General features: G+C 32.0%; 1 protein-coding gene and 1 long non-coding RNA gene across 2 annotated transcripts in view; both read left to right on the top strand.

The window, feature by feature from the left end:
• The window catches only part of LOC139499275 (uncharacterized), a 71,610-nt gene extending 67,448 nt beyond the window's left edge, over window positions 1-4,162 (top strand). Inside the window, exons 13-14 of the mRNA XM_071287945.1 lie at window positions 278-305; window positions 1,748-4,162. Of these exons, the coding sequence (XP_071144046.1) occupies window positions 278-305; window positions 1,748-2,166 (447 nt within the window). The 3' untranslated portion in view covers window positions 2,167-4,162. The remainder of the gene's footprint in view (window positions 1-277; window positions 306-1,747) is intronic.
• Window positions 1-23,284, top strand: part of LOC139498915 (uncharacterized) — a 437,948-nt gene that overhangs the window by 365,840 nt on the left and 48,824 nt on the right. The gene's annotated exons all lie outside the window — the stretch shown is intronic.

Genomic DNA, 23,284 nt, shown 5'->3' with positions numbered 1-23,284 from the left:
AAAGTCAACGAAACACAACATAGAAAACTGGGCAACAGGAACCCCACCAAAAACTGTGGCTGTTCATGAGTTATGTTATAACTGTAAAGATTTCTTTTGTCCACACTCTGATTGTTGAATGTATTGATCAAAATTTTAATTTCACAAAAATTTGCATTAGTATATTGACTCTTGAATATATTTACAAGTCGGGGCATCTAGTCCCATGGACACATTCTCCTTTTATTTTATATCTATGTGGTGTATGTTTTTCATTATTATATTTGGTTTTTTGTAGGTAAGAAGAGAAAGAAGAGCAGAGACAGGTATGTTATAATGATAGTTAACATAGTACAGATTCTATTTTTACACATTGCTGAGGGTGTACTCCTTTACCCCTAGATATAATGATATATTGCTTGTCTTGTTGACATGTTATGACTTAGTGTATGTGATGATAATGGAGAGAGATAGAAGTACTCTTCAAAGTATTATACAAAATGTAACAAGAAGTTACTTCTAACGACTGTTTTAAGTTATGAAAATGTTTTTATCGTGTCAACATAATATGTTTTTTTTTATCACAAAAAACCTCATTGACCTCTAGGAATATAGTGTTCTCAGTCAGGCTGTCCTTCTGAAATCAGTTGATAAGACGTTTGTTTCCCCTTTGCCTTTTAGATAATCATATTGATTTTACTGTAGGTGTATAATAATGACTGACAGTTTTAGTTTTATTCTGTTTCTTTACCTTTTGTGAATTTATGTCCAAACTGTGTGTTATAACATGCAAATAGGACAGAACTACAGCTATGGCCTATTTCACCTTTCAAATGAATTTTGAGAATTTGTAAATTCGATAATCATGCAATAGGCAAGGACATTCAGTTGTACAGACAAGTAAAATATTACCCAAACAACATCCGAATCATCCAGAATCCGTGGAGAACAAATAGGCAACAATAATCACTATCTATAGAATTAGTGGGGAACAAATAGGCAACAATAAGTAATATCTGTAGAATTAGTAACAAATAAGCAACAATAAGTACTATCTATAGAATAAGAGGAGAACAAATAGGCAACAATAAGTACTATTTATAGAATTAGTGGAGAATAGGCAACAATAAGTACTATCTATAGAATTAGTGGGAAACAAATAGACAACAATAAGTACTATCTATAGAATTAGTGGAGAACAAATAGGCAACAATTAGTACTATTTATAGAATTAGTAGAGAACAAATAGGCAACAATAAGTACTATTTATAAAATTAGTGGAGAACAAATAGGCAACAATAAGTACTATCTATAGAATTAGTGGAGAACAAATAGGCAACAATAAATATTAATACTATTTATAATTGTAATTATAAAACATGTATGTAATTATTCACTGATGCTTTTATATTTGTATAAATGTAAATTCTATAAGCTGTATTGCTTCTGAATAAAAGACTATTATTATTATTATTATTATTATAAAATTAGTGGAGAACAAATAGGCAACAATAAGTACTATTTATAGAATTAGTGGAGAACAAATAGGCAACAATAAGTACTATTCATAGAATTAGTGGAGAATAAATAGGCATGATAATTGTAGAAGAAAATACAACAAATTATAATCAGTTCATTTGAGTGATGATTTAAATTTTTATGAAGAAATTAAATACTCTTTATGTTACCTGAAAAAAGAGTTGTTTTCCTACTTTCAGATATGCAATATATCACAACAATTATGTATTAATTCATTTTGACATTTCAGACCTTCCTTTGGAATATCTAGATTGTATACCGACGGATGAGATACTAGATAAATTAGCACCACAAATTGGTCAAGTATATTTTCAACTTGGCGCTGTAATTGGGTTGTCAATTGGAACCCTGGAAACTATTCAGAGCAATAATCCAAGAGATTTAGCAGCTCAGAACAGAGAGGTTTTATTCGCATGGAGAAAAGACAGAACAGTGAAACCTACAATAATGGTACTTATACAGGCTTTAGTTAACATTGGGAAAGGAGCACGTTGTTTACAGGAAGTTCTAAAGAATGTGGATTTAAAAACTCTTAAAGAATCTGAAGAAGTTAGAGGTGAAGGAGTAATTCCCGAAGAACCAAAGAACACATCAGAACAAAAGCCGCATGGTAAAAAAAAGAAGTCAAAGAAATGTTCAATAGCTTAAAAGGATGCATTACAAAGTATGACAAGAACATCTTTGTAAATTGGAGGACATGTAAACTATAAAAAAGACAACAATTGGAAAACTATGAAGCCTCATCAAATCTCATTGTTTCTAAGATGTATATATTATTATATTGTTAAAATTGTTTGTATATTATTTGTTTCATAAGTTTTGTTTTTATTTGAATAGAGAAGGTCGTTTTTTTTGTCACTACAATAATTATTAAATATCTGTGCATTGACATTTTCATCATTTGGTTATTTTCTTTAAAGTTTTGGTTTATAATAAGCTTTTACAACATTTTTCTCTGAAATTACAAAACAAATTATCTTTTAACAACTTTTCCAAAACGGATATAAAATTACCAATGATGTCTCCCAGTCAATCAGCATGTGACGTCTCCCAGCCAATCAGCATTGGTATTGTAACTATAATTACAACAGATGTAGACTTGCATATGTTTTCAAGGAAGTCACATTAAATTAAATGATTATTGTTGGAAATTATTTGTATGATGATTATTAGAATATCTATTTTTGTTTCGCCTGATAAGACGATATGCTAGACATGGGCATTACAATTGGTTTACCTCGTAAATTATTTTTACAAAGTTTTATGTCAGAGGGTTAAAGATCTGGATACTTCATACCTTGTATGCAGATGCCTTATATTAAAACAATTTCATCTGTCATATTTCCATTGTCCTTGACCTCATTTTCAAACTTCAATGAATAAATGTTTAGTTTTCAGGGTTGTATTATGGTATACCGTTTCCATTGTCAACCAAGTAGGAAAATAACTCAAAAACGCTTCCAGCGATGTTCATGAGACTGTAGTGAATAGTTTATGTCTATTGACGTAAGCTTCCTTTTAACTTTTATAGATTTTAATTTTTTTAGAATTTCCAAATTATGCGCTTTTATTCTTAAAGAATGAGTGTTTTTACAGTTTCTGACTATAACTTAAAAAGGCTTTGATCAATGTTTATGAAATGTTTGTAAATTGATCTGACATATATTGACACAAGTTTCATTTCAATTTTTAATAATTTCTGATTACTTTTGAAGTATTGTAAGTTAATTCATAAAAAGAGGGAATTTTCCAGTATTTCGGCTATAACTCAAATACATTTTAGCAGTTATCATCAACTTTTAGTGAGCTGCTTATATCTCTTGAAATAAGCTCTCTTTTTTATGCCAACACCGTAGTGGAGGAGGCATAAATTTTAACCCGTGTCCGTCACTATGTTCACGTACTTCCCACAGTTGGTTTCCGTTCTCTAACTTTAGCTTGCCTCAACCAAATGTTATAATGTTACAAATGTCAATTACCACAAAACATAGATAAGGTGTGAATTTTGGTGGCGTCACTTTAACCGTTCTAGAGTAATGCCCCTTTACAAATGGAAAACAAAATAATTGTTTCGTTTCCATTTTGCCTTAACTAATATTATGAAACTTGTATCCCTTTCTAGTCCACCTTGAGGCGATTAAATTTGGCATCAATTTTCTACTCTCAAAAGTCGCTAAAATAAATTGCTCGTGAAATTTAGTTGATATACAGCAGTTTGAAAAACTAGCAAAATCGGTTTGAAGGGCTTACTTATTATAAGAAGCATCATAGCAAAATCATTATGCATTGAAGCTGTAATAATCCCCGACATGACAGAATGATATATGAGAAAACCAATTGATTTTTTGCTTAAACAATTAACAAAAAACAAAACTGATAGACAGCAACCAACTACCATCATTTTTGTTTTGATTTCAACTTCAAAAAATGATGACGCTCTATGCAGGGATGCAGATAAAAATAAAAAGTTATTTGTTGATACAGAAATTGTTGTTTCATAAAATAACTTTGTATGTTTTACCATATTGTTAACATATTAGAATTCTCACACAAGTTATTTTGACCATATTGAGTGCATTCTATAATTCCTGTTATATTATGTATTACATACAGTTGTGTATAAATTAAAACTTTCAACATGTGAGCAGAATTTTCTTTCATGAAGGTATCACCAATATGCCTGTATTTTTACTGACAAGACTACATTTCTTTGAGGAAATCCCTTCAAATATATGATATTAAAAATAGATTATTAACAAAACATTGGAAAACGTATTGTGCTTATTATTATCTAAAAGACAAACCAAATGTAATAAATAAATAATTATTCTTAAACTAAAAAAGGAGCAGAAGATACACAGGGGATATTAAATAATTATGTTCAGAAAAAAACAGAAAATACAATGGCAAAATAAAGGCAACAGTAGTATACCATGTATACCGCTGTTCAAAACTCATAAAGCCATGGACAAAAAACAAAATCGAGGAAAAAACTAAAACCGAGGGAAACGCATTAAATATAAGAGGAGAACGACGACACAACATGTAACACACACAGAAACGGACTGAGCATTAGACAAAATCCTATGAGAATAACAAATATAACATCAAAACCAAATACATCAATTTGGGATAGATAAGTACTGTGACACGTCTTATAGTTATGTGAATTCACACTCAAATTTAAGAGAAAACAAACGACACAACGGAAACACAACGTAAAACTGTTACACACACAGACACGAACTATGATATAACAATGGCCATATTCCTGAAAAAAAAAGAAATAGAGAAAATAAAATACACGACACTCTGACTCACTGTACACACAACTCTACACAGAAAGTTAAAGCAACAACCCAATCAAAAATGTGTAATACTAGATGCTATGTAAGGGAAAGCAGATCCTGGTCCTCTAGTGGCACATGGCATGTTTTTGGCAAGCAATACTTAAACGATAAGTACTTTTATGTCGTTCTTTACGGAAAAAAGGTGGAATAGAGGTATAAAAATTGGTGTTGATAAATGGCGGAAAAGGAAAACGGAAAGATTTTTTTATATATAGACGGAATTTAAGGGGGGGGGGGGATAAAGAACTACGAAAATTAATAGATCTTGTCTTGCTGGTAAGTTTTTCTATTTAAAGTTTTTATCTATTTATTATATATATCAATATAACAGGGGAACATGCAAGTGAGAAAATTTGACATTAGTAAGGTCGATATAAACTCCTATAAGAAGTCATTTGGCTGTTTTAGTTTAAACAGTATTTATTGATGAAAAATGTCAAGACAAATATTACAATGTTACATAAAGTTCAAATATGGGATTCGGAAACAAGTTTGGAAAAACTTTTATAAATCCGTCCGAAAAGAGCCGACTACATCCGAAGTCCAACAATGTTTAACGCAGCGAGAAAATCCAGCACCCGGAGATGGTATCAGATGGCCCCTAAAAAGCTCAGTGAAAATGGGCGTCACACTAAACTCTAAAACATATAAATGAGATTAAATAAAAAATATATAATACAAGACTAACAAAGGCCAGTGGTACTGAACTGGGACAGGCGCAAAAAATGCGACGGGTTAAACTTTTTTTGTGAGATCCCAATCCACCCCTATACCTTTAGCCACACATATGAAGCAATACACACAGAAAAACTCATTTTTATACGCCCGTCTTTTAGACGAGACGTATTATGGTATACCGTTGTCCGTCCGTCGTCCACACTTCGGACAATAACTCAAAAACACTTTCACCAATTTCCATGAAACTTAAGTGAATTGTTTATATCTTTTGACGTAAGCTCCCTTTCGTTTTTTTTAAATTTCAGATTTTAAGTTTTGGATTTATGGGGCTTTATTCATAAAAAAGGGGGGATTTTCAACACTTCGGACAATAACTCAAAAAGGCTTTCACCAATGTCCATGAAACTTTGTTGAATTGTTTATATCTATTGATGTAAGCTCCCTTTCAATTTTTATAAATTTCAGATTTTAAGTTTTGGATTTATGGGACTTTATTCATAAAAAAAGGGGGATTTTCAACACTTCCGACAATAACTCAAAAAGGCTTTCACCAATGTCCATGAAAGTTTGGTGAATTGTATATATCTATTGATGTAAGCTCCCTTTCAATTTTTATAAATTTCAGATTTTACATTTCCGTGTTATGAATTTTTATGCTTAAAAAAGGGGGGATTTTCCAATTTTGGGACAATAACTAACACTTTCACAAAATTTTATGCAACTTTGATAAATTGTTTATATCTATTGACATAAGCTCCCTTTCCATTTTTATTAATTTTAGATTTTACGTTTTCTTAAGTAATGAATTTTTATACTTAAAAAAGGGGGATTTTATGAAACTTTGGTGAATATACTAATGTAACATCCCTTTTGATTTGTATATATATTTCTAGTTGATCATATAAATTCATTTAAAGCATAAAAAACAAGTTAAAAGAGCAACGGGCGTATCATGCGCTAAAGCGCAGCCCTTTATTTTAAAAGTTTAGTTTAGTTTAGTTTAAACATATTTTATTTGCATAAGTAGCAAAAGGGATTGGACACAAGTTATAACAACATTAGAGACGTCCTCTCCCAATATAAATATAAACACAAAGTACATTAGATAATGGCGAAAAAAGAAAAAAAAACATAGTAGTAATGCATGTAATACATACTTCAAACAAAAATTAGAAATAAAAAGAAAAAAAAATACAATATAATAAGGAATAATAATGAAACAACTGGACTGGAGTGAAAGGTTGTAAAGTAGAAATTTTAAAAGACGTTGTCCGATGTCAGATTAGACATGTTTTTCAAATCAGGTTTTCGTTATTCATATCGTTTTTAATAGACAATATTTGCACTTTATCTCTATTTTAAATTTCGCCATGTCGGCTAACTTGGCTGACAGGCAGGGTTATCCAACACAGTTTTTAAACTAGATACGCTGACATATAAAACATTAAGGTATATAGGAGGAAAAAAATCTTACACTAGTGCCTGTGACATCAACTAAATATGTACCACTAAATAAACCTTTACATCCAAAATGGAAAGACATAACTACAGTATGGGCGAGAACAAAATTAGAATATGGATTCAATACATAAAAAGTACGAGGGCCAGAAGGGGTCCTACTAAAATGCGCCCGGGGAAAAGAAAAGGCGCCCGGCGAAAATATATATTTTATTGGCATGAGACAACTTTGTGTTGATGAAATAAGATAATATGCTAATTATTTTTTTTCAATTTTAGACAAGTAATTTTCAAATTTAGATAATAGACATTTGTAATAAAACAAGTGACGAATGTTTCAATTTTAACAATAATATAATTTATGAATACTATTTCGAAAGACTGAGTAAATGGATATCAGTTTATGCGGAAGATTTATAAAATGTAAGACATCAAAAGGCATGTTTTTCAAAAACGATATCAAAATGAAAAATGTAGAAAAAACGACCTAAATTTCCCAGATAAATATTAATTTAATCAAAATTAAAAGAGTTACACATAATACATCAGCAAATAAAGCAGTACTATATAGCGCAGTTGCGAAAATATTAGACTTCAGGCATAATATCCACATTTATATAAGGGACAAAACACGCAATGGTTATTTTTTTGTAAGGAAAAAATTTATTGTTATAAAATATTATTATTTTATTCTCCCCGGCGCTAATTTTCCTTCCTCGGGCGCTTTTCCCTTTCCCCGGGCGCTTTCTCTTTTCCCGGGCGCTTTTTAGTAGGACCGGCCAGAAGAAATAGGCCATATAATGTAAAACAAAAATATACCTAAAAAATATAAAATGAATTAGCAGCTATCATATTATTATTCACCTATTTTTCAACAATCATCAATACCAGCTTGCACGTTAATTGATACCTGATGAATGGACAAAAGGCGACATTTGTGCATTTCCGCTAATTATGTATCTCAAACATGCATTCTCTGCAAGATGCTGCAACATATAGTATGCTCCAACATAATGCGTTACCGTTTAGATTATTATAATTTATTAACCAACTAAGTGCATTATTGCCAAAAAGTGACTGTTTATTAAAAATTACATATTTTCTGTAATGGCCCTGTTTTTCTGTAATGGCCCTGTTATGGCCCTGTTTTTCTGTAATGGCCCTGCTATGGCCCTGTTTTTCTGTAATGGCCTGTATTAATGCACAGTTTGTCTGTATTAAGCCCTGTTTGGGTTTTTGATAAAGTTAATAAAACTAAGTTGTAAAGAGTATAATACCTTTTTGTATTTTATTTAATTTAGTAACCAGCAACCAACATTAAAGAACCATATAAAGGGATCACTGTTCATCCTGTTGTTTAACACATATCTCTTTCAACTTAATATCTTGGATATTTGGTATGTTTAAAGCTTTATAATGGTGAAGTACAAATTATTTTGTTCAAACTAAACTGTCATTAAAAGAGTAAGACAGTACATCAAGTTGGCAGCAACACAAACACTTTTGTTCAGTTGGTTAAGAAATGTATTAAGAAAAGGGTGTTTTTATAATGGCCCTGTTATATGTCCTCGGTCAGTAATAATGGCCTCGGATGTCTGTTATAGCCCTCGGCGTTGCCTCGGGCCATTACAGACTTCCTCGACCATTATTACAGACCTTGGACATATAACAGGGCCATTATAAAAACACCCATTCATTAATACCATAATAATCAATGCTTAAAATTTACGTCTTAGATGCATGATTTTGTTATTAGTTGTTAGTGGCTTTGAACTAGATGTCAGTCAACTGCGAGTCGGAGTGCTCTCAGATCTGTACCAAGTGTCTTTTTGTTGCTGGGATGTACAAGTACCCGGCCACATCCACTTGTATTTGTGTCCATCTGATGAGTTAATCCTTTTCAACTGATTTTTGTAGTTCGTTTTTATGTTGTAATGTTATACCACTGTCCCGAGTTATGGGGAGGGTTGGAATCCAGCTTATATGTTTAACCCCGCCACATTCTGTATGTATGTGCCTATCCCAAGCCAGAAGCCTGTAGTTTAGTGGTTGTCGTTTGTTACATATAATTATTTGTTTTTCGTTCGTTTTTTTGGAACATAAATAAGGCCGTTAGTTTTCTCGTTTGAAAAGTTTTACATTTTCATTTCGGGACCTTTTATAGCTGACTATGCGGTATGGGCTTTTGGTCTCTTGTGGAGAGTTGTCTCATTGGCAATCATACCATATCTTCTTTTTTATATATTGATGTAAATGTCGCAGTTGCAACTACAAATGTATTTGATGTCATCAATGATTGCGCCAACAAATCTTTAAGGACACTTTACAGATATTTTTATTTCATATTTTGAAAAAGCCCCATATAAACTATTTAATCAAAATTTAATTGCTACAGGAAACCAGGTAAAACGCAATGTTGGATTTACATGGTCATATGCTTCCGCAAGCAAAGAGTTATGGTAAATTTAACAACATCAAACTGGTCCAACTGGCCGTTGATTCTGGGGTATTTCAATGAACTGTTCTGGATCAGGTGTTATTTAGTAAATGATATATTAGTGATATCTTGGAAAATCGTGTGTCTGGCCAGTAGAAACATCCAAACGATCAGGTGCGTAGTGTAAAATAAAGTATCATTTCCTTATAAATAAGAACAGAGCAGAATGAGTTTTCAGTTGTCTTGACATAGCACCAAAATCATTAAAGTTTACCAATATGAATAAAAGTAACTATCAAATTTCAATATTCCTTTTGTACTATTGGGTGAATGAAAATAAATACATGTCTATGTTAACGTGTGTCACATGTAAAGCTGGATCTATTTACCCTTCCGGAGCAGCTGAGATTACCCCCAAGTTTTTGGTGGGGTTTGTGTTGCTCAGTCTTTAGTTAATATGTTGTGTGTGTTTTCAGTTTTTGTGTTTGTTTTTTTAGTCATGGCGTTCACGGTTTTTTTTCGACTTCTGAGTTTTAATAATCTTCTGGTATTTTCGCCTATCTTTCTATATGTTCTACTATAGTAAAACAGCATACTGAATGAGTGACACTAATTTCAATTGTAATATTATGAAAAAGTATTCACGGCTGCTCGAGAGGAATTGAATTTTCATAGAAGAAATAAGCGGCATAATATTTAAAGCAGTGTGGATAATTTGATTTTGAAAACATTAGGACATGACTACGACTAACTTGGTTAGAGCATTGTGCAAATCGTATATATCCATGTAGGCTACTAATTTTTCGCCACTTTTTGCACATCAAATCGTTTTTATTGATTTAAATTCTATGAGATATAATGCTTTTCTTAATATGTTAATACTAGTGTTGTCAACGATTAACCGGTTAACCGGTCGAACGACCGAATACCGAATACCAAAAACGCTAACCGGTTAACCGGACTTTTTTTCAATTTTGATAGATTTGATATGTCGTGTACATTTTATTATTTTGTACAGGTTATTACCTGTACAAAAACTTTGTAAGAGTAATTACTTGTATGATGCCATCATACAAGTTATTACTTGTACAAATATAATTGTACGTCGAGTAATTACCTGTACAGTTTTTGTTGAGAAAAAGATAATAACTTGTACAACTCACTATCTTTTAGTTTTATTTGTTTCTTCCTTCTATCTGCTTTTTAAGTAAATTATAAATAACTTCAGCAAACATGACACTTTGAGCATATTGGGTTGAAAAACTAGGTGCCACTAAAATACGGACTACTGGTGCAAAGTGACAAAGTCATTGAAAAGAATAAATAAAATCAAACTCTTCTTCCAAATATTTTGATTTATTATTTTTTTCAATGGAGGGAAATATTCAATTGTTCCCTGACAGTTGAGTTTTAATTGAAATTATTCATTTACTTGGTTTTTTGTTGTTGTTTTTTTTTGCTTTTTTTTTTTATGGAATTACACAATTCTTAATCATTCAGACCAGTGTCAGTTGTTCTACTGTGTTCATGTAATCATCATACTCTTTAAGTCAGCGTTCTATATTTGTACGGACACGGATATCAAGCGATATTCATTCTCACTCGTTATGAAGTAATTTCTCAATGTCATATCTAAAATGTATAAAAAAATAAATAAAAGGGAGGTAACCTTAATCTATATAAAGCAGTCACCAACGTTTCATGAAAACTCCTCAAAGCACTTTAAAAATATTGTCTGCAAACTGTAAAACCACCCCATTTTAGCTCACCTGTCCTCAAAGGGTCAAGTGCGCTTTTCTCATCACTTAGCGTCCGTCGTCGTCTGTTAACTTTCACATTTTGTCGTCCCGTGATGCTCGGATATATTTTTTTTTATACGTCTAGTGTTTAATTGCTGTTAAACAGATCACTTATGGACCAAGTTCATTATAGATAGATAGAGATTACTGTAATCAGCAAGAATGTTCAGTAAAGTAAGATCTACAAACAAGTTACCATCACCAAAACAGAGAATTTTTTCATGAATTCTATTCTTGAGTGTCCTTTGTTTAATATGCACTGCAGCACATGTACATATACCAAGGTGAGCGACACAGGCTCTTTAGAGCCTCTAGTTTGTTTAATAAAATACCATAACTCAGAAACGTTAAATCTAAAATTTATGTAATTCGAAAGGGATAATTATAAACTGTTACAATTCACCGAAGTTTCATGTAAATTGGTTACAGCGTTTTTGAGTTATTGTCCGACATGCTGACGACGGACTGACAGCGGTATACCATAATACGTACCGTATAAAAACTCCGTGGAAAAAAAATATTATTAACTTTTACAACAAAAAATACCATTAAATTAAGTTGAAAATATTATGAGTCCCCTGCACTATTTTCTAAAGACCTTTTCATAAAGGATCCAATAATTTCTAATTTAATACTGAAAAGTTGTGGTAGAACGTTAACAGAAAATTTGCATTAAATTGAAAAAGGTTAATTTTGATCCACGTAGTAATATGTTGTGGTGATTTATTGAGAATATATCATAATGATATTTTCATTCATTAAATTACATTTATAAACTATGAAAGTCATTTTTTAAAGTCAAGAATACCTTTTTTCTTTTTCTTTAAATTTTCGTTAAAAAACCCGGACCATTTCTTTAAAAACCCGGACAGTTTCACAGTTCCTCTCGAAAGGCCCGGACAAAAACAAACACTGAAATTAATAGTTAAATACAAGAAAATTGTGCTTCTTTGATACTCAAAACATATATAGTATTCAAAATAAGATGGGTAGTCACGTAAAAAACTTTTATAATTACGAATTAGCAGTTAATTGACCTATAATCGCATCTTTGATCACTCGAAAAAGCCTGATCTACACTCGAAAAAAAATGGACAGATTCACTCGAAAAACCACGATCCTAGCCGGACACTATACCTACCGTGTGTATCCTTGCACTATTAAAGTTCATCAAGGCAAAGCGTCTTCGTGATCAGAGAATCATAAACTAGTTATAATGTTTGTTCCGTAGGTACATTTTTGTGTGTACTTAATCACAATTCTATAATGACAGCAGTGCTGATGAGCAATTATAAGAATATAATTTTGCCGAATAATTCGTGCAATATAGCATCATACCGTACAACTAACGCTCATCATTTTGGGTTTTATATACATGTATACTGTTCAACCGACCCTTATCATTTTAGTTTTATATATATAAAAAAAAATGTAAATGTACCGTACAAGCGACCCTTATCATTTGAGTTTTATACATACCGTACCACCAACCCTTATTTTCTAAACGTGTCGTTCAATCCGAACTTTGTCATCACTGTACGTTTTATATATACCGTACATCCGACTCATATCGTATAACCGTCTTTTATAATTATCATCTGAGTTTTATACACACCGTACAACCGATCTATACAATTGTGAGTTTTTTTTATATACCATACAACCGACACTTATTAATTGAGTTTTATACATACCGTACAACCGACCCACAGCATTGTGAGTGTTTTATATACCGTACAACGACCATTCAAATTGATTTGATACCTACCGTACAACTAACCATTATCATTTGAGCTGACTGTATACATATCTTACAACTGATTCTTATTAATTGAGTTTAACACATATACCGTACAACTTGTCAACTTGTCAACTGAGTTTTATACATATCGTACAACTTGTCAACTGAGTTTTATATATACCGTACAACTTGTCAACTGAGTTTTATATATACCGTACAACTTGTCAACTGAAATTTATACATACCGTACAACTTGTCAACTGAGTTTTATATATACCGTACAACAGGCTCTTTTCAGCTGAGTTTTATACATACCGTACACTGACAGGGCTTAGTCAGCTGAGTTTTATATATACCGTACAACAGGCTCTTGTCATCTGAGTTTATACATACCTTGACCTATAATGGTTTACTTTTATAAATTGTTATTTGTATGGAGAGTTGTCTCATTGGCACTTATACCACATCTTCCTATATCTAATTGATGCAAACTCGTTTACACATACCTTTACTATATTTTTGTTTGTTTTTCGCCTACTAATCAGCATTGTAAAAGTGTAAAGTTGAATGCCAAAACTATATATAAAATGAACTAATCAGTAAATTAAAGAATATTAAGTAAGCAGCTGCTCCACAACAAATGTAACAAAAGCAGTCAACAGCAATCAGTTTTGTCGCGAATTCACTAACTGTGTAGATACTAGTACTGAAATTTTTATAACCCTCCCTGCTCCGGTACCTAAGTCATCAGAAAATAACACAACACCAAAGAACAAATCTATTACACTACACATCGTGATTGTAGGTAAAACATCAAGAATTTGTTGCATCTGTATCACAACGAAGGGCCGATTTGTTAAAATGCCAGAAAAGGCCATATAACATGGGTTAGTAACACAAGGTGTTCTATGACCAACTGATGTATGATGTTCTCCGGTTAAAATACACATTATCTTATCTTATCTTATAGACGATAAAACCTTAACCTGGACAAATATAGATATACATGTATTTAGAATGAGAAAAACAACATCCCTTTTGAATTTGTTCGATATTATTTGGCTTCTTGACAAGTTACGTGGTATGGTACCTTCTGCGCATAAAGGATGTTAACAATTAAACAAAATCAAATATAAAAAAATCAATAGTCTTGGCCTTGTTTTTTGTAGGAAAACCTGTTCAAGGCATGAAAATAGATAATGTGACGTATTTTCATGTACTATAATTAGCATCTATCGGGCTTTTTAAAAGATGATTTGCCTATCTTATCGAATGAAAAGAATCCATGCAGGGGAAAATGGCCATGGCTCTTTCTTTGAACACACTCGCTCTCTCTTTCTTTCTCGGTATATATAATTATATACGTTTATTATTCTAAAAATCTTTACAAAAAAGTATGATACGCGCGAGGTAGTGGCATTAGAGAATGGTATGTTAATGTTAAAATTACAAACAAAGGAGACAATGTAAGGTTTAAATCAACGAGACAGCAACCAAATGACACACATAAGCAAAAGACACATACACACGTAGTTAAATATTTGAATTGTTATTTTGGTGCAGATCGAAAAATCAATATTTGCGCGAAAGGAGGGACATTAACATTCAAAGTCTATATGAAGATAAAGAGAAGTGGTATGATGACAAATGAGACAACTTTCCACAAACGTTCAAATGAAATGGATGAAAGCAATAATAGGCAACCGTGCAGCCTTCAACAATGAGAAAACTCCATACCGTATAGTCGGCTATAAAAGGCCCCGACATGAAAAATTGAAATGACAAAACTACCTACCTGATTTATAGCAGAACAATTTTTGACAACCACTGCTTTACAGGGTTCTCACTTTGGACAAACATATAAAGAATGTGGCGGGATTTAACATGTTGTTTCCGAGCGCTTAACACTCACCTAACAGGGGACAGTTAAAAGTCACATATAATATTATCAGCACCAAACAGTCAAAACTGATCTGATCTTCTCCGAAACCACTTTTGTCATGCACTGAAATTCCAAGATATCTGTATGTAAGTATCCTTTCATGCTGAATTGAGATTCAATACAGGGATGATTCCAGGTGTTTACAAATGGGTCCCTTGAATATCAAATTGGGAATTTTTATCCCAATTGGGAATTTTTTATGCATACAATATAAGACGAAATTATATATCATTTTCCTGTAAAAACGGAAAATGAATATTAAGTTAATTTCTTCTGTACACTGATTGCATGAAGAAATTATTGGATTCAGACCAGGGAAGTTGTAATACATGAATATCATTGCATATGATGCACTATCATCTTAACTTTGGTAAACGAGGCCTATTACAAAAAACACCACAAGTACCAGCTAACATAAACCTATGGCAGGCCCTTTAGCTATTTATTCGAATTTCAAATTATCTCATAATATATACGATATCTCATATAATATATAAGATTTATTTAAGATATCTTAAAGTATATGAAATATCTTATAAATATGTTTTGTATAAGATATCATATTAAGAAAATTATATGAGATATCTTATAAACTACATGTATAAGACATCTCATAAATTATTTCAGATATCTCGTGAACTATATAAGATATCTTATAAACTTTATTTGATATCTTTCAAACTATATCAAATATCTAATGAACTATTATATAAGATATCTTATAAAGTTTATGAGATATCTTGAAGTTAGATTAAATAGCAAAACGGCTGTCCATATTAACCAGAGAAAAAAATTTAAATATATTTGAAATAGAACTGGCCAATTGTTGAATTAAGAAAAGCAATTACAAAAGTATATATATATATGCTTAATTGATAAGTTATTTAAAGCAATTGAACCAGTGAACTTTAAAATTATTTGGATTATTTTCATATCTTTTGAAACAGTTCCATAATGATGACATCGTATTTTTTTTTGGGGGGGGGGGGGGGGGGGGGGGGGTGAGGTCTTATTTCATCAACATTATTTTCATCAACATTATTTTCAAAAACGCTCAAACTTTTGTCTTTTGCGGAAAAAAGAGCAAAATATAAAATAATTTCTTTTACAAAACAAGTTTAAGTCAACATAACCGGCTCTGCTGGGCGATCTGCTTTTACCATTCAAATTCATTCATCAATGTTATATAAAATTTGCTCTTTGCCGAGGTCTGTTTTGACACCCATTTTGACAAAAAGCATATTTTTTATCAACCTGCTGAGCGATCTACTTTTACGAGACCACATACTCTCATAACATTTTAACTACAATGGAATCCGGCCGCTAAAATTGTTTACCTCATGTTGACATAATTAAATCGTTGTTAATAAAATGCGATCATAGTCAGCATTTTTATCCGGATTTTACTATGTTTTGACGACAAACTATGAAAAATTATAGTTGCCGTAATCGGTGACGGAAACTTTTCCGGAAATACCGATTTTTGTTTTATTTTCCTGAATTGGGAAACATTTTTTTTTGGGCCGCTGGCCGATTTGAGGGCCGTTAAGCGGCCCTAAACTATATAGTGGAATCATCCCTGGTCCCTATTCCCTATTCGTTACCTATTCGTTACCTATTCCCTATTCTCTATTCGTTACCTATTCGTTACTTTTTCCCTATTCCCTATCGTTACCTATTCGTTACTTATTCCCTATTCCTTATTCGTTACTTATTCGATTTTTAATATCCTTCCCCCTTTTTAATTGTTTATACTCTTATATCTGGTAATAGTTCTAAATTTGTTGAGGTAAAATGATCTTTTTATGACCTATTTATATGTGTTTGTGCTCAACCGATCCTTTTACTTTATGTTCGATACTCATTTGTTCCTTATTTGATTTTTATACGTTCTACCTTTTAACTGCTTTATGTCCGTATGTTTGAAGATGGATCTTGGTTCGAAGGGATGAAATCACCGTGTTAGCGCTTGCATAAAAAAAAGATATGATTGCCAATGAGACAACACCCCACAATAGACCAAAATGACACAGAAACTATCAACTATAGGTCAATGTACGGCCTTCAACAATGAGCATAGCCCAAACCGTGTAGTCACCTATAAAAGGCCCAGACATGACAATTTCAAACAATTCAAACAACAAAACTAACGGCCGTATTTCATATACAAAAAAATAAACGGAAACAAATATGTAACACAAAAACAAACGATAATTACTTAATTTCAGGCTCTTGTCTAGGGACAGTAACATACTAACATAATGTGGTGGGGTTAAACATGTTAGCAGGGTGTACATCGTTTTGGGGCATGCAATTACCTTGTTTAATTCGTTCCATTACTCGCTTATAATTCGCTTATATTATAGAGGTTTCCAGATTTGCTACCGTACCAACCGTAGTACGAAGTGGGAGCCGTCATTTAACTTTTGAAAATTATTGATGCATACACTTTATATCAACACATGTTTTAGGAATCATATGCAGAACTGTTTTGAGAATTTTTAGCTGTAATTTGGGACTAATTTCATGTGGTTTCTTCTTGTATTCGTTGGAAACAATAGTGTGTGCACTCGATTATGCTTTCAAGCAACCGTTGCAAGTAACAGTTGGTACGAAAGATGTATAGTTAAAAGTTATTTCCCCGTGAAACTACATAGATACAAAGAAGCTAAATTACAAAACAAACTTAAAACTTTATAAATTTTGTTTGTAATAACTTTATGTATCATTGTAAAAATGTTAAAGTTTTGTATTTATTTTGGTAAGTTTTTAGAAAACATGATCAAATAAAATTAATTTGAACAAAATAAAAAAGAAAAATGACCTTAATAACAAAAGAAAAATGACAAAATTAATATAAAACGAAATCTTTGTTTGGACGCGTGAGGTCTAAAACTCTTGTCAATGGAAATTGAATTAAGATAAAAAAAAAAAAAAAAAAAAAAGTCCAGGGAGACATACTTTATAAAAATTAATACTCTTTTACAAAAAAGCGAAGGTGTCAAAACGTTTGATTTCTAATTAATGTACTGATTATGTATGTCATTATACTTTAAAATAACATTGGCTTGTGATAATTTTGTGTTATATGTAATATATCTGTTGTATAATATATGTTGAAGAATTAAATAAAGATAAAAAAAAAATCTGACGTCCGGAAAGAAATTATAAAAATTACAAGGTCGTTTACATCTTCAATTTGAACAATTATGCATCCTTCCTTTTTGGACAATTATCTTTACCGTCGGTCTTAAAGTTTTTCTTTATAAAAAAAAAACTCATTAAATCAATATGCTCAATAATTTTAGAAACATGTCCTTTTTATTAACACAACTGTTCATATATCTTTTTCGCAGTTAGCCGAGAGAGAAAACTCATAAAAACTGGAGTTAACTATTTTAAGTAGTATCGTATTCATGATACTAGTACATATAAACCTGAACAAATTACATAGAAACATTTACTAACCGATGAAAATGATCCTTAATTTTGAGTCCATAAATCAGTTGTAAATGGTGCAAAAGACATTATATAGCAACATAGTATTTTCCGTACAACATTACGAAGAGTTAGAAAGACATATTCATATTGCATTAGACTAAGTGTAAATATAGCGTCAAATTATTGCCGTTATCAGTGAACAAAATACGCTGTGTTGTATGAAGTTTTTTTGGCAATGCTGTACGACAAAAGGATTAATGGATGGATATTGGTTTAACATTACCACTCGTAGATTATATTATACTACTCCCTGGCACGTGCGATACACAATTTTACTCGCGACAATATCTAGTGACATAATAATAATAAGCGAACACGATGAAGTAACATCGTGATGATAAATATTTCGACTTAAAAAATGGTTTTCGTTAGTGTCATAAATTTTATATTTATTCTTTAAGTAATTAATATGATCAACAATGTTATTAAAAAGTTCAGTGACAAAATATAAGGAAAAAGATAGATCGATGGTTTTACAATGTGTGTTGCGTTTTATGAAAAAATGTTGCTCCAATGAAAGATAGCTTAATTAATAGAAAAATATTTTAATGAGAAATCAACACAATTTTGAACTCATTTTTGCCATAAGCACGTGTACTAGTTTAGTGACGCATCCAGAACTTTTCATAAAAAAGGGGGGGCGCTCCATCCATGCTTCAGTGATTCCCTATATAATCAACCAAATTTTTTCCACGAAAAGGGGGGGCGGGCCCCAAGCCCCCTCCCCCTGGATCCGTCTATGTAGTCATTAACGACACCAGTAAGGTACAAATAAGATATTATTAATAAGTAATTTCTAATTATTCCAATTTATATTTGAGTATTAGAAAACATTCTTTATTCTAATCCTATTCTTACTATATACAGAAAACAAAAACATAGCCATACAGAAACGCAAATCTATTTTTAGAATATAAAGGTCGAGGCAACTCAGTTCCAGTAAGGACTGTTTGATTCATTCTCTTGTGCACAAAATAAATTTTATCGTATAAAATTACGTGCAAGGTTTTCTAGAAGCAGAGAAATCGTAATAAAATAAAAGATTAAGGTTTTTATCACTGATATGCAATTTTGTTTCTTTATTTTCATCATGATACATACAATAATCTCATGCATTAAATGAAACCTCCCAAACAACACCAACGGTTGTGTTACGTACCAACCGTACCTGATACGTAGCAAATCTGGAAACCTCTTTAATAATACGTGTATCATACGTTGCACCTTTTAAAACATGATTTTCAATTGTTTTGTTGTCTCTGGTGGTAGATTTGGGTTCTTAGAGGTGATATAACTCTATAAGCGCATATGTACCCGTTCCAGCGCTCGGATAATACCCTGTTAAATATTCGTTACTTATTCGCTTTTAATACGTTTGTTGTACGTTGCACCTTCAGGGATGATTCCACTATATAGTTTAGGGCCGCTTAACGGCCCTTAAATGGGCCAGTGGCCCCCAAAAAAATGTTTGTCAATATAAATTCCCAATTCAGGAAAATAAAAAAAAAAATCGGTATTTCTGGCAACTATAATTTTTCATAGTTAATCGTCAAAACATAGTAAAATCCGGGTAAAAATGCTGACTATGATCGCATTTGATTAACAATGATTTAATTATGTCAACATGAGGTAAACAATTTTAGCGGCCGGATTCAATTGAAGTTAAAATGTTATGAGAGTATGTGTTCTCGTTAAAGTAGATCGCTCAGCAGGTTGATGAAAAATATGCTTTTTGTCAAAATGGGTGTCAAAACAGACCTCAGCAAAGAGCAAATTTTATATACCATTGATGAATGAATTTGAATGGTAAAAGCAGATCGCCCAACAGAGCCGGTTATGTTGATTAAAACTTGTTTTGTAAAAGAAATTATCTTATATTTAGCTCTTTCCCCCCCCCAAACCCCCCCTCCCTGAAATACGATGTCATCATTATGGAACTGTTTCAAAAGATATGAAAATGATCCAAATAATTTTAAACTTCACTGGTTCAACTGCTTTTAATAACTTATCAATTAAGCATATATATATATACTTTTGTAATTGCTTTTCTTAATTCAACAATTGGCAAATTCTATTTGAAATACATTTAAATTTTTTTCACTGGTTAATATGGCAAGATATCTCATAAACTTTATAACATATCTTATATAATAGTTCATTAGATATTTGATATAGTTTGAAAGATATCTTATAAAGTTTATAAGATATCTTATATAGTTCACGAGATATCTGAAATAATTTATGAGATGTCTTATACATGTAGTTTATAAGATACATGTATCTCATATAATTTTCTTAATATGAAATCCAATGAACTATATAAGATATCTTATACAAAACATATTTATAAAATATTTCATATACTTTAAGATATCTTAAATAAATCTTATATATTATATGAGATATCGTATATATTATGAGATAATTTGAAATTCGAATAAATAGCGAAACGACCTGCCATAGGTTAATGTTAGCTGGTACTTGTGGTATATATGTTTTTTGTAATAGGCCTCGTTTACCAAAGTTAAGATGATAGTGCATCATATGCAATGATATTCATGTATTACAACTTCCCTGGTCTGAATCAAATAATTTCTTCAATCAGTGTACAGAAGAAATTAACTTAATATTCATTTTCTGTTTTTACAGGAAAATGATATATTATTTCGTCTTAGATTGTATGCATAAAAAATTCCCAATTGGGATAAAAATTCCCAATTGGGATAAAAATTCCCAATTTGATATTCAAGGGACCCATTTGTAAACACCTGGAATCATCCCTGACCTTTTAGAAAAGGATTTTCAATTGTGTTATTATCTCTGTTGGTAATAATGTGTTCTTATAGATGAAATACCCCTATTAGCGCGTATGTACTCGTTCCAGGGCTCGGATAATACCCTGTTACTTATTCGTTCCTTATTCGCTTTTAATGCGCTGCACCTTGAAATACGTTGCACCTTGAAATAAATCGTTTTTTAATTGTGTTTATGTCTCTGGTGGTAACAATGTGTTCTTAGAGATGAAATGACCCTATTAGCGCGGTTGTACCCGTTCCAGCGATCGGTTAATACCCTGTTACCTATTCGTTACCTATTCACTTATAATACGTTTGTTGAACGTTGCACCTTTTAGAAAAGGATTTTCAATTGTGTCCATGTCTCTGGTGGTTACAATGTGTTCTTAGAGATGAAATGACCCTATTAGCGTGCATGTACCCGTTCCAGCGCTCAGTTAATACCCTGTAACATATTCGTTACCTATTCGCTACCTATTCACTTATAAAACGTTTGTTGTACGTTGCACCTTTAAGAAAAGGATTTTCAATTGTGTCCATGTCTCTGGTGGTAATAATGTGTTCTTGGAGATGAAATGACCCTATTAGCGCGCATGTACCCGTTACCCTGTTACCTTTTCGTTACCTATTTGTTACCTATTCACTTATAATACGTTTGTTGTACGTTGCACCTTTTAGAAAATGATTTTCAATTGTGTCCATGTCTCTGGTGGTTACAATGTGTTCTTAGAGATGAAATGACCCTATTAGCGTGCATGTACCCGTTCCAGCGCTCGGTTAATACCCTGTTACTTATTCCTTACCTATTCGTTACCTATTCACTTATAAAACGTTTGTTGTACGTTGCACCTTTCAGAACAGGATTTTCAATTGTGTCCATGTCTCTGGTGGTAACAATGTGTTCTTAGAGATGAAATGACCCTATTAGCGCGCATGTAACCGTTCCAGCGCTCGGTTAATACCCTGTTACCTATTCGTTACTTATTCGCTTTTAATACGTTTGTTGTACGTTGCACCTTTTAGAAAAAGATTTTCAATTGCGTTCATATCTCTGGTGGTAATAATGTGTTCTTATAGATGAAATACCCCTATTAGCGCGTATGTACTCGTTCCAGCGCTCGGATAATACCCTGTTACTTATTCGTTCCTTATTCGCTTTTAATGCGCGGGGTATACGTTGCACCTTGAAATAAATGTTTTTTTTAATTGTGTTCGTGTCTCTGGTGGTAACAACGTGTTCTTAGAGATGAAATGACCCTATTAGCGCGCATGTAACCGTTCCAGCGCTCGGTTAATACCCTGTTACATATTCGTTACCTATTCGTTACCTATTCACTGATAATACGTTTGTTGTACGTTGCACCTTTTAGAAAGGGATTTTCAATTGTGTCCATGTCTCTGGTGGTAACAATGTGTTCACCATGTTTTAAAAGGTGCAACGTATGATACACGTATTATAAGCGAATTATAAGCGAGTGATGGAACGAATTAAACAAGGTAATAGCATGCTCCGAAACGATGTACGCCCTGTTAACATGTTTAACCCCACCACATTATGTTAATATGTGCCTGTCCCTAGACAAGAGCCTGAAATTAAGTAGTTATCGTTTGTTTTTGTGTTACATATTTGTTTTCCGTTTATTTTTTTGTATATGAAATACGGCCGTTTATGGCAAGCCGTTCTCGTCAAAACTATGTTTAAACACTTTTTTCGAAAAAAATACACACTGAGATTTAAAAACCTAAAATAACACACTGAGAAATCGAAATTACACACTGAGATTTAAAAAAATAAAAAACACACACTGAGAATTCAAAATTACACACTGAGATTTTAAAAAGACACACTGAGATGAAATAAATTGAAAAACACACACTGAGAATTGTTAATTACACACTGAGATTTCAAAAATACACACTGAGATTGATATGCAAATTACTAATGAATATTCATGCGATGAATAATTCAACAGATTAACATCTTGATCTCAAGAACTCTTGTCATTATAATGAAATGCGATTCCTTCAACCAACATTCGTAATAAATTTCAAGACTTAACATCGC

The sequence above is a fragment of the Mytilus edulis genome, chromosome 12 (assembly GCF_963676685.1).
Source record: "Mytilus edulis chromosome 12, xbMytEdul2.2, whole genome shotgun sequence".
Taxonomy (NCBI): Eukaryota; Metazoa; Mollusca; class Bivalvia; order Mytilida; family Mytilidae; genus Mytilus; species Mytilus edulis.
Note: the sequence above shows the minus strand (reverse complement) of the source record. Positions and strands in the feature narration are given on the sequence as shown.